Source organism: Sorex fumeus, unplaced genomic scaffold, assembly GCF_029834395.1.
Source record: "Sorex fumeus unplaced genomic scaffold, SorFum_2.1 ptg000044l, whole genome shotgun sequence".
NCBI classification, from domain to species: domain Eukaryota; kingdom Metazoa; phylum Chordata; class Mammalia; order Eulipotyphla; family Soricidae; genus Sorex; species Sorex fumeus.
In genome coordinates this window covers 14,160,534-14,172,705 of record NW_026606101.1, presented here as the reverse complement: position 1 = coordinate 14,172,705, position 12,172 = coordinate 14,160,534, and the positions used below count along the sequence as shown (strand labels likewise).

Here is a 12,172-nt window from a genome sequence, read left to right as displayed (position 1 = left end):
CCACGCTCTGGGGCCTCGGGCAACTCCTTCCCCCTGCGTAAGCCTCCGCCAGGTCCTCTAGGAAATGTGGGTCCTGACCCGCAGGGCCGGCAGGGATGCTCGTGGAGTCCCGCTCCCCAGCCGGGCAGTGTCCTCTCCCCGGCGGCCGTCCTGAGCCCCCGGGTTGAAGCCACTTGCTCAGGACTGGCCGGGTCGGCTTCTGCGTACCAGGCACCGGGAGAGGGACAGCGAGTGGACAGGGCCTGCCTGCGGCTCGCAGCCAGGGCCAGGCACTCCAGACACTGCAGGGCAGGGGGCCTGCGGCCAGTGACAAGGAGACAGGCGGGCGGGTCAGGGCAGGTTGCAGGAGGATGCAAGGGCCTCTCCTGGGGGCTTCAGACCTCTGGGAACACCGAGCACCCGCAGGGCTGCACCTGGGCCAGGTGCTCCGGGGAGAGTCGCTCTGAGTCGGCGCAGCCGAACTCTGTCCTCAGGCTTCTTCACATCCCTCTAGGGGCCGGGACCCCTCCCCCTCCCCACAGCCCCCCCAAGGCTGGGGGCAGGCAGAGGGGAGCAGGGACACCCTCACATCCTCCTCCTGTGATGTTCGTCCCCCCGGTCTCGCTGATGTCTCACACAGGCCCGGCCTGGACCCCTGGGCGAGTCCTGGCAGCGCCACCACCTGTGGGCGTCCCGAGGGCCGTGTCCTAGCTCTAGCCCCCACCTAAGGACTGAGGCTCTCTGGGAACAGGCTGGACCCAGGCAGGGGCGCTGGGTGACATGCTGGGTGACCCCCCCATGGTTGGGGGCTGGGCAGATGGGGGGCTCCCTGTGTTCCTGAAAGGGCGCTGGGCACGGGGCAGCGGGCGGGACAGCCACGCCCCACAAAGGGCCCAGGGTGTGCCCCGCCCATCCCCTCACCCGCCTGTCCTTCTGCAGCCAGCTCTGCTCTACCTGGTCCCCGCCTGCATCGGCTTTCCCGTCCTGGTGGCACTGGCCAAGGGAGAAGTGACAGAGATGTTCAGGTAAGGCCGGGTGGGGGCCCTTCCTGTCCCCTGCAATGTCTGTCGCCGCTTAGGGTGTGCCTGGCTTGTGGGCAGCAGCCGGAACTGGGAACTGTCTCTGGGCCGGCAGCTGACTGCCCCAACCCCACCCTACTCTGCTGCCCCCCCATCCCCATGTCAGGGTTCCCCCACCTTGGTCCTCCCATCTGAGTAAGAGGAGGAGGGCCTGGGCTGGCAGGAAGCCCCCGCACGGCAGGTCCCACACAGCCACACACACCCCTTCCCCGCGGCCACACACACACACCCACCACGCCCCGTGCACAGCCTCACCCCTGCCCCCCGAGTGCGTGACGCCGACAGGTGTCTGCTCCCCGACACCCCCAGACCCGCCTGCCGGGGACCCAGAAATAGCTGGAAGCTGCCCACTTGGGGGCCCGCCACCCCGCTCCACCTGCCTGGCCCCCGGTTGTCCCTCCAAGCGCCTGCTGGGGCCTTCGGTGCACCTGGCTGCCTGCAGGGGAACCCGTGACTCACCCTCCCCCGCACCTGCCTCTGCCCTGCCCTGCGCCCAGGCTCCCCGCCCGCCTGCCTGCAGCCCCACACGCTCAGAGGCACGGCTGGGGGTGAACCTGGGGGCAGGCGGGGGGGGCCTCCCCCCTCCCAGCTTCAGCCCCCGCTTATCAGCTCGGCAGTGCCCCCCACCCCCCCACCCCCGGCGCCTGCACCTGACCTGCCCATCCGCCCGAGGGGGTGGCAGTGAGCACAGGCAGCCCGTCTCCTCCCTGTCCACCTCTTTCCTTCTCCTTTTCTGCTTTCTCCTTCATTCCTCCCTTCCCAGCGGGCCCAGCTGCCCAAGGGCAGGCCAGCCCTGACACTCGCCCCACCGCCCCGAAGAGCCCGGGTGGCACAGGGCCCTCTGCTAGCTAGCTAGCACGCAGCCATTGGCGTGGGTCTCTGGGATTCCTGCGGCTACATGCCCCTGCCCAGCTGCATGGGGTCCCTGGGGGTGGTGTCCCCCAGCCCCGATGCCCGCAGGCACGACTCTGCCCCCTGCTCGGACCTCCCTGGTCTCTCCTCTCCATCTCTTCGTTCTCTCTCTGTCTGTCTCTCACACAGCTACGAGTCCTCGGCGGAAATCCTGCCTCATACCCCGAGGCTCACCCACTTCCCCACGGTCTCGGGCTCCCCCGCCAGCCTGGCCGACTCCATGCAGCAGAAGCTGGCCGGCCCGCACCGCCGGCGCCCGCACAGCCCCAGCGCCATGTAGTGCCCAGCGGGTGTCCGCCTGCCCACTTTCCCCCACTGCCCCGAGGCCCAAGGTAGGGCAGACCTCCCCCCACCCCCCCACTCCAGTGCACGGGCCAGGGAGCATTGCCTGGGGCGGGCGGCACGACCCTCTCTCCACGCCACCACCACCAGGTGTCCATGGCCAGGCCTTGGGGGCCGGGGCCTGGGGTGTCCACAGGAACGTGGGGCTCCCGAGAGTGGATCAGGACCGTGAGGGTGCTACTGCTCCTCACCGGGTGTGTATCCATAACCTTGGGCAAGTTACTTTCCTCTCCCCGAGTTCTCTTTCTTCATCCCTCAGTGGGCACATTCCTGCCTCGGGGGGGACCCGGTGAGGAAATGTGCCGTTGGCCTTGGCTTGAACTCAGTTGCTCAATGAGTGAAGTCCATAGGAAGAGGTAGGCCAGGGTGTCCGCCTGCAAGCGTGGCGCCTTGCCACTTGCCGGGTGAACTGCCCCAGCCCCCGCCTGTACCCCCGGACACCTCGTGCCCTGGGAGGCGGCCCGGCTCCCGGCCTTTCTCCTGCCACCCCTGCCACTGCCCTCCAGTGGAACATTCAGGAAGCCGAGCGCTGGTCTGCAGCAGCCTCAACCCCACCTCCCCTCCCCTCGCCGCTGCCCTCGCTCTCTCTTGGCTACTGCGGGCACAGACATCGCAGCATCCTGTCAGTGGCGGGCGGTGGCCCGTGTGCCGAGGGGCTCCTGTTGGGTGGGGGGGGTCGGCCCGCCAGCCGGGCACACAGGCGTCTCCCCGCCTCCTTTAAACCTGATGTTCTGCTCGTTTTGCTTCTCGGTCAGCTACGAGGAGTCAAATCCTAAGGATACAGCGGCAGCGACAGAATCCAAAGAGGGCACCGAGGCGTCAGGGTCGCAGGGGCTGGAGAAGAAGGAGAAGTGACGCGGCAGCGCCCAGACCTTCTGCAGCCAGAGCCGCCGGCGGGACTGCGGCCGCGTGTGCAGCCTGCGGGCACGGGAGCGACTGACCGACTGACCAACCAGCTGACCGACCAACCGACCGACCGACTGACTGTGGGGCAGGCCCACCCCTGCCTCTCCACCCCCGCAGGCAAAGGAAGCCCCCTACGGTCCCCATCCCCCCCAGTGCCAGGTGGGGAAAGTGGGTGTGCTTTATAGGGTTTTGTATTGCGAACTGACTTTGCCTCCCATTAAAAAACTCATTCCATTGCCCCCCGTGGGCCGCTGTCCTGGCCGAGCTCGCCGCACCCGCATCTCGTGTTGGATTTACTGGGTCTTCCCTTCCCCGAAAATACTTTCCTGTCTGCTTCTTCCTGGGCACTCCGGACTCACACTGTCTGGGGTGAGGCTGTGACCTCTGCTCCCTTCTGTACCCCAAGGTCTTGGCCCCGCATGGACCAGTCAGTCGACTCAGCACCCCAAGGACACCCTGGCCAGCAGAACGGGCTCTGGGCCCTTCCCCCACCACCACCACCACCATCCACTCCCAACAGGGGGGTGGGGGGAGAACGAGCATGGTGGACTGGTGCCAAGTGCAGCTGCCCTGGCCGCCGCTGGAGACGTGGAGGGGAGCAGCAGGACACTGGCCTGGCTCCCACAGGACAGGCATCCGTAAAGCCAGAGACAAGATAGGGCCTCGCGGCCCCCAAGAAGTTTCGGTTATTCCCAGGCCTGTGGTCTCGAGGGCTTCGGCGGGAGCACGCTGGACTTGAGATTGCTGGGACACCCAAACCCATCACTCCTGTTCTGTGTGTGGCCAGGGACCTTCCTAAAGTGACTCCTGCACATCCCGGAGGATCCTGATGTAGGAATGCCCCCATCCCCACAGGGAGGCCGGGCCAGGAGCCCTGGGCAGGCCGCCCGCCTGAGAGTCTGCAGGGGCCTCTACCCATAGTGCCATCCAGGCCGAAGATCTGGAGAAGCCAGGGTCAGGGCTTTCTCCAGGACAAACAGCGGCCCTGGCCCGCGGGAGCACCCCCAGAGGACCAGGCAAGGTGCGGGCGCAGCCCTTACCCACCTGCCTGGCACAGGATCCTGGGGTTGAGAAACAGGGGAGAGGGCACGGCCTCAGGTTCAAGGCTCCAAACCCCAGCCCGCCCCTACTTAAGACCCAGGCTGGAGGCCGAAAGCTCCCCGGAGTTTGGATTGGCTAAAGGACAAGTAGGATCAGAGAATCAAGTGTCACTGCAATCAGCTCTAGGCATGGAGTCCCCTGGGTTCCAGGCTTCCTCCACGCTCGCCGTTGCCGGCTGTGGGTGCTCCTCTGTCTGGCCGTGCAGGCGTGAGCAGTGGGAGCTTGCCAGCCAACGCGGGCCAGCGCCCTGCAGCTTCCCTCCAGAGCCCTGGGCTGCGGCTGCTGGCCGGTGCGCACGAACCCTTCTCTGGGCCTTCCTGGGGTGCTATGAGGCAAGGAAGGGGGAACCGCTGCGGGGCTCCTCGCGTGGGGGCTCCCAGGCCTCCACCAGCCCCGCCGCCTCCGGAGGGGCGGCCATGTGGTCCTCGAACAAGGCCCCTCTGAGGGCGGCAGATGGGGCAGGCAGCCCAGGCCCACAGCGTGGTTGGCTCCTCAGCCCGGGGCCTACAAAGACCTCATTGAGTCACCGCCGGCCCCCAGCGGAGCCTGAGGTGGCAGTGGCGCCGGGCGCCTGCCACCTAATGACCGTCCTGGCGGGGCCAGATGTTCCACAGACCTCGGCAACGGCCGTCCAGGGCCCGCCCGGCCAGCCAGCACCACAGAGGCCACTCTAATTCCAATTAACCAGCTTCAGCTGAGCAAACAGCGGGCAGCCGTGGCCCGCCCGGGCGGTAGGCCCGGCCCGCAGAGCCTCCGAGTCTAGACTCCAGATGTGAACCGCCACCGCCAGGGTCCCACGGAAAAATGGCACCAGGCCGGGCACGGATTGGGCTTGCGCACTGGGGAGGCGGGGGTGGGCGGCTGGGCAGGGCCCTGGGTGGGCCTGGTGCCAGTCTCACCCCGGAGAGTGGGGGTGGATTCCTGGGAGCTGCCTCCAAGCCCCCGTGTTCTGCCGCCGATCTGTTTGGGGTCCCTCCAGGCCCCTGCAGGCTCTGGGGTTACAGTAGGTGGGAGGGAGACCCTGGGGGCAAGACCAATCTGGGCAGAGAGCCCCAAAACATACTTATTTCATTTGTATTTAACATGTGTCTAGCATTATGCTATGTATTTCAGAAACATTTAATAGTTGTAACAGCCCTGTGAGGCAGAAACCCTCCTTTTTTTTGTTTTGGTTTTTTTTTCCGCCTTGGTTTTATTTTACTTATTTTTTCACTTAACAAAGGAAACAAGTAGAGACTTTAATCGCACAGGGAGGATTTGAACCCGGATTCTGGGGTCCCCTTCCTGGAGGGGCTGGCAGGGAGGAGAGTCGCATGGGATGGAGCAGGGCTGGCTCCGTCCTGCCTCAGCGCACCTGGCTAAGACCCTCCCCTCCTGGGACCACCAGCGGGCAATGGGGAGTAAAGCCCTGAAGTGCCCCTGGGGGGTCAAGCATACCCCCACCCCACCATGCCCCTGCTGACTCTGCTCAGGGACACATCTGAGGGCTGAGAACTGGATGCTGCCCGGTGGGTGACATGCAGGACCTAACGCAGGATAGGGGTGTCCAGCACCCACAATGGGGGTGGGGGTGGGGGGTGATGAGATGCAGGGATCTCGATTGCTCTTACTCAAATAGAAAAAAGGAGACACCCACCACCCCACCCTACACACACACACACACACACACACACACACACATACACACAAACCTTCCGGAAAATGGGCAAGACTTGCCGGGGGTCTCACAAGGAGTGGGCACCGGACAGGGGCCCTGCTGCCCCCCGCGCACCCCTCTCCCGCCGCGAGGCCGGGAAGGCTGCATCCTGCCCCGGGTGCGTCAGGAAGGGCCGAGCGGGAAGGAAAGCACCACCCCCGCCCCCGCCGCGGCCACACCTGGGCTCTGCGAGCGGGCAGGGCTCCCCCGCAACCCCGCCCGGCCGGCGCCTGGCTCCAGTGAGTCTGGGCCGCCTCCCCGCGCCGCCCCGTGGGGGCCGCCAGATGGGCCGGCCGCCCGCCCAGCCGCGCAGGCAGGAAACGGCGGCGCGGGGGTGGGGGCGAGGCCTGGGGCCCCGCCTCGCGGGCGGGGATACCCTGGACCCCGCCCCAGTGGGCGGGGAAGGCCCGGAGCTCCGCCTCCAGTGGGCGGGGGCAGGCGGCCGCCAAAGGGCCTCAGCCAACACTGGTTCTGCGCCTTACTAGATCTCTGCCCCTCGCTAGGGTCCTCTGCTGGAGCCGGTCACTTGCTTTCCCTGCTCTCATTTCCACACCCAGTGAGACGGGCCGCTCATTTCAATGCTCAAATCACCGTGGGCCGCAGAGCAGTTTCTGGTCTTCTACCTTGGTTTTCCTTTTTTTTCTTTCTTTTTTTTTTTTTTTTTGGTGGGGACAGGGGTAGAGGTCACACCCAGTGATGCACAGCTCTCCCTCCTGACTCTGCGCTCAGAGATCACTCCTGGCAGGACTCGGGGAGTCTATGAAGTGCCAGAGATCGAAGCTGGGTCAGTCACCTGCAAGGCAAGGGCCTCACCCGCTTGACTATCTCTCCAGAACCTACTATCTTGTTTTTCCTACCCAGAAGATGGGACTAGAGCTATTGGGCAGCCGTCTGTGCTGAACTCTGGCAACGCTGGGCCTGCCACTTCCTCTCCACCTTTGAAAGTCCAACCAGAAAGATAAGGGCACTTTAAAGATAAAACACTGTGGCAGCTGAACTGGCCAGGTCTGGGACAGTACAGGCCTGGCGCTGTGGCCTTCATTAGAGCTCAGGTTCCCATTAAATCACAATCACTCCTTCCCAGGGAGCTTTGTGAGTCTCCAAAAGGGAGGCTGAGAGCCTCCATAAGTGATACTTATTCCTCCTGTTCCTATAGCCTGGTGTGGCCCTCCAACGATACAGAAGAGTCTATAAAAAGTATAAAAAATTCCTATTGGGGTAAAGTTGAAGCCAACAACAGGAATCAGGTGACCTGGAAAGTAATCTTTGCTGTAAATGTGATCTTCATAATCTTTTGTATTTCTAATATTTCTATAGATGGCCACATTTTCCAAAAAAACAAAGACAAGGCTAAATAACAAATTTAGCCTAAAGGGAAAAGAAATATTAACTATGAACTCCATCTGGCCAAGGAAGCATCTTATACCTTTCTAGGCTCACAAACCACCTGCAAGTGACAAAGAAGAAATCTGAATGCAAATCTGTTGGACTTCATAATGGTACACCAAGCACCCACCACCAGGAGTAATCCCTGAGTGCAGAGCCAGGAGGAAGCCCTGAGCATTGCCGGGTGTGTGTGACCCAAAACCAACAAAACAAAAATATCCTAAGCGATGGGCCTGAGCATTGGAATAGCAGATAGGAGACAAACAAAATAACCTAAAAGAGCTGAGGGCAAGGCCTGGAGACACGCTTGACCCCAGTGGTCCCAGAAGTTACCCCCAACACCAAATCAGCTGGGAAGAGCCCCCAACACCAAAACCGAGAGGAAAAAAAAAACAAGCAAAAATGTGGCAAGGCCCTTCAAGTTCCCTGGGTCTAGTCAAGTGTCAGAAATTTCAACTTCTGGTAAGTTTTAGCGAAGGCAGAGGGGCTGGAGAGATTTTACAACGGGTCGTGCATTTACCTTGCATGCAGCCAACCTGGGTTCAATCCCCAGCATCCCATAAGATTCCCCTGAGCACTGCCAGGACTGATTAGCCTGGAGTAACCCCTGAGCATTGCTAGGTGTGGCCCCAAAACAAAAAATCAAAAGTTCCTGATGAAGGGCTGGGATCCTCTTTGCAGGTGCTTGGGCACATGCCTAGTGCCCCCACGCAGAGCAATGCAGCCTGTGCAATACACACCCAGGTGCACATGTAGAAACCTGCAGCAGTCACGGGCACACCCCTCACTGTAGGCCCCAGGAGGGCCCAGTCTGGACTGGGCAGTGTGGTCTTTCAGGAAGAATCCCATAGCAGGGGCTGGGCCAATAGTACAGAGTAGGGTGTTTGCCTTGCATAGGCCGACCTGGGTTCAAGCCCCGGCATCCCATAAGGTCCACCCAAGCACTGGCAGGAGTGATTTCTGAGTGCAGAGCCAGAAGCAACTCCTGAGCATCACCAGTGTCCCAAAAAAAAAAAGCCACAAAAAAGAAGCAGTTGAAGTTCATAGCCTCGGCATACCTGTTGTTGCACTGCCCACTTGTTGAGCCTCCTTTCCAGAGGAGATAATGCAGGGAAAGGCCCTGACATCAACAATCAGGAACCTTCCCAAACTCTGGCCACAAGAAGCTACTACCCACTTGTCATGTGCCATAAAAATCTTTTTTTTTATTCCTAGGACTAGAGAGATAGTAGAAGGGATAAGGCACTTGCCTTGTACACAGCCAACCCAGCACCATATATGGTCCCCCGAGCACTGCCAGGAGTGATCCCTGAGCATAGAAGCAAGGAATAAACCCAGAGCAAAGTCAGGTCTGACTCCCAAAAAACAGTTACTAAAAACAAAAACTTGTGTTATCCAGAAGCCATGCCTTGTAGAAAATTAGAATACGGGGCCAGAATGATAATACAGGATATAGGTTGCTTGCCTAGGTTCGATCCCTGGCATCATGTATGGTCTCCAAGCTCTCCAGGAGTGATTCTTGAATGCACAACCAGGAGTAAATCCTGAGCACTGCTGAGTGTGGTTCAAACCACCACCCCACCCCATCCCCCTGGAAATAAAAAATAAATAATATTAGAATATGGGGTTGGGGCAATTGCTCAGAAGGCTGGAATGCATGTTTTGCATGTGGGACCTCTGGCATCGATCCCTGCCACCTCTTGGTCCTGAGTACTGTACCAGGAGTAGCCTCTGAGCATGGCCAGGTATGACCTCCACTCATCAAAAAAAAAAATGGGAAATTAAAATGTGTGAAGTTTTAAAGTAAAACACATTCCTGCCAGTCATAGATTACTGCTGTTAATATCTTCACATAGATTTAGATTTCTTTTTCCTTTTTGGGCCACACCTGGCAATACTCAGGAGTTCCTTACACTCAGGAATCACTTCTGGAGGTGCTCATAGGGGATGTCAGGGATGGAAGCTGGATCATCCGTGTGCAAGGAAAGAACCTTACCCACTCACTGTACTATCTCTCCAGCCCCAAAATTTCAGTTATTTTCAGGCCTATTTTGTCTTTTTAACTCAGAGCCTGCCTGTGGTACATACTCCTTTGATTTCTATTTTGTTTCCACCTTTAGTAACCTTCTGCTGGCCATTTGGTCAATTGTCATCTCACCCAATAGCAGGCAGCATCCGCCTTCTTGGTCCTTTTCAGGTGAAACAGAAAATCCATCTGCATGTGAAAGTGAGACCAGGTGGCGGATGAGACCCGCTGAGGTTTGCTTACTGGCCTTTCCTTCGCATTGTGCTCCAGCAACTCAGTGCCCTGGGGTGGCCCTGCCCTGTGCCCTGGGACCTGCTCAGGGAGAAAAGGAAGAGAAGACTTCACCTCTGGGGTTCCACTCAGGTACTCCATGTGCCTGCTGCCCTCACTGCTGGGAGCTAGTGTCCACCCCCTCACTGCTGGGAGCTAATGTCAGGTAAAGGGCTCAGCTGGGGTGGCAGAGTGGAGGAGGCAAGCTGGAGGCACAGGACACATACACGTCACAGGTGGTGGGAACCAGAGAAACCCAGGGGCAAGGTGTAAAGTGAGGGATGGAGGTGGGGTGCCCTGGGCCCTTCTCTTGGACCCAAGTCCTTTCTGCTCAATGGAAAGGACCTGTGTGTGTGTGTGTGTGTGTGAGAGAGAGAGAGAGAAAGAGAGAGAGAGAGAGAGAGCATGTGCTCCTGTGAGTGTTTCTCCAAGTGTGGGGGCGTGGGAACTGTCCGTGGACAGTGTCATAGATGTGTTTCTACCCACTTGTGTTTGTGAAGGCATGCTCTGGTCTACATGATGCCTTGTGGTGGTTGAGAGCGTTTGTGAGGAAATGCCCACTTGGGTGTACATGACGGGCCACTGGGAGTGTTTGGGATAGTGAAAGGATCTTTGACATCCTTGGTGGTGATGGGATTGAACCCAGGACTCACATCATGAGGCATGTACCCTACAGTTCAGTCCTGTTCAAGGCACTGATTTCACTACCTTCTAACTAGGCACTATTTGACCTTCTCTGTGTGTGTGTGTGTGTGTGTGTGTGTGTGTGTGTGTGTGTGTGTGTGTTCTGGGTCTTATCTTGTGCTTCATGTCCCCCTCTGCCGGTGTCACTTCCCAGTCTTGGTGTCTGAGGAGCCTCTGTGTCCTCTCTCTGCCCTCACAGAAAGAGCATGGATTCCAGTTTAGAAACGAGGATTTGAGGGGCCAGAGAGATAGTACAGTGGGTAGGGCAATTGCCTTGCACACAGTCAACCTGGGTTTGGTCCCCCAATTCCCACCGAGAGTGATTCCTGAGCACAGAACCAGAGCACCTGAGCATCTAATCCCTGAGCATCACCGGTTGTGACCCCCACCCAAAAAGAAAAGAAATCAGGATTTGAAATTCTGATTTTCACTCCCTCACGATGTCAATTTAGCCAGTTAACAGGAAGCTTTCAGCTTCTAATCTGCAAAATGGGCACAACACAGTTGCTCAGTGGTGTTCTCCTTATTCTGAGCCCTCTGACCCTCCCTGCCCCGCCGCCTGCTTTCCAGCCAATCCTACCCACTGGGGCCAAACTGATGGCACCTTGGTTTGGTTTCTGCTTAGAGAGGCCTAAAACTGGCTTCTCCCAATTTCTCTGCAGCTATTTGCTAATCACCCCGGATTTACCTCGGACATATTTTACAGGAATGAAAGGGCCATTCAGGGATCAGCCTGCCGGGAAATGCTCCCACAGAGATGCTGATTTGCGGCCCTGCTGTGAAAGGCTCCCCTGGAACCATTCAGGCCCCAAATGTGCAGCCTTCGGTGGGAAAGTTGCCTGAGAGGGGAGAAAAAAGTTTTTCTCTGCCTTTAAAGAAATCTCTTTGTTTTCCATCTGCGCTCTTTTAATCCCTGCAGGATGGAGATGTCCTAAAATAAGAAGTGAAACAAGAGGGGAAATCCCATTTTCTATCACTGTATATTTTTTAAATGGGTCCCTCAGGATGCTTCAGGGACCCCTTTCCAGCCCCTGTGTGGTCCAGGCCTGAGAACCCCAAGCCCCCGGCCCGCTCACGCCCACCCACCACCCAGCCAGCAGCCTTTTCCCAGGATTCACATGGTAATGAAGTCATCCATCTTCCCAGACATACACGGGGGGCCCCTCTGGCCCTCCGAGGTCCCCTCCCCCAGCCCCGCCCCCCCACCCCTGCACAAAGGCCGGTGCCAGGGCCCCACCACCTGTTGGATTTCCCAGGAAAGGGAGAGAGGGAGGAGGAGAGGAGCCCCCCTCTCATTTCCCTTTGGTTTGTGAGTCAGAGGGGGACAGCACATGTCCCCGAGTCCCCATTGTCAGTCAGCTCACTGTCTGCTCTGTGATCTGATGAGAAGGACAGAGAGAGACTTGGACAGGGAGAGTGGCGAGAGCGAAGGCCTCGGGAATGCCCGCCTGAGACCAGAGCTGTCAGGGCAGAGCACAGGGCAACGCTGTCCTGCGACAACCTCGTTCCAACCCCATTTGCAGGAAGGGCGACTGAGGTTGAGAAAGATGCATCTGCATGTCAAGCATCACTGTCCCAAAGTAGCAAATCCAATTTCGCCTTATCAGAACCTGAAAGCTTGACCTCTGGATTACTGTTGTCATTACTTTTGATTGCTTGGGTTTGGGGCTCTGTTTGGGAATCACACCCAGCAGTGCTCAGGTAGGGCCTAGCGGGTGGGGGTGAGCATGTGGTTCCTGAGATCCAATCTGGACCTCCAGCACTGAGAGCCCTGCTCGCAGCCCACCGAGT

At 59.1% G+C, this 12,172-nt stretch overlaps 1 protein-coding gene across 3 annotated transcripts in view; it reads left to right on the top strand.

Moving 5' to 3' along the window:
- LOC130030209 (minor histocompatibility antigen H13) overlaps positions 1-3,456 on the top strand; it is a 39,146-nt gene extending 35,690 nt beyond the window's left edge. Inside the window, exons 11-13 of one of the 3 annotated variants that reach the window (XR_008793464.1) lie at positions 919-1,004; positions 2,100-2,302; positions 3,068-3,456. Coding sequence is in view for 2 of the 3 variants with exons in the window: in XM_056121440.1 (XP_055977415.1) it covers positions 919-1,004; positions 2,100-2,246; positions 3,068-3,167 (333 nt within the window). In the remaining variant the exon portion in view is untranslated. The remainder of the gene's footprint in view (positions 1-918; positions 1,005-2,099; positions 2,303-3,067) is intronic. The other 2 variants (XM_056121440.1, XM_056121439.1) reach the window with 2 other exon arrangements.
- The last annotated feature ends 8,716 nt before the right edge of the window (positions 3,457-12,172 follow it).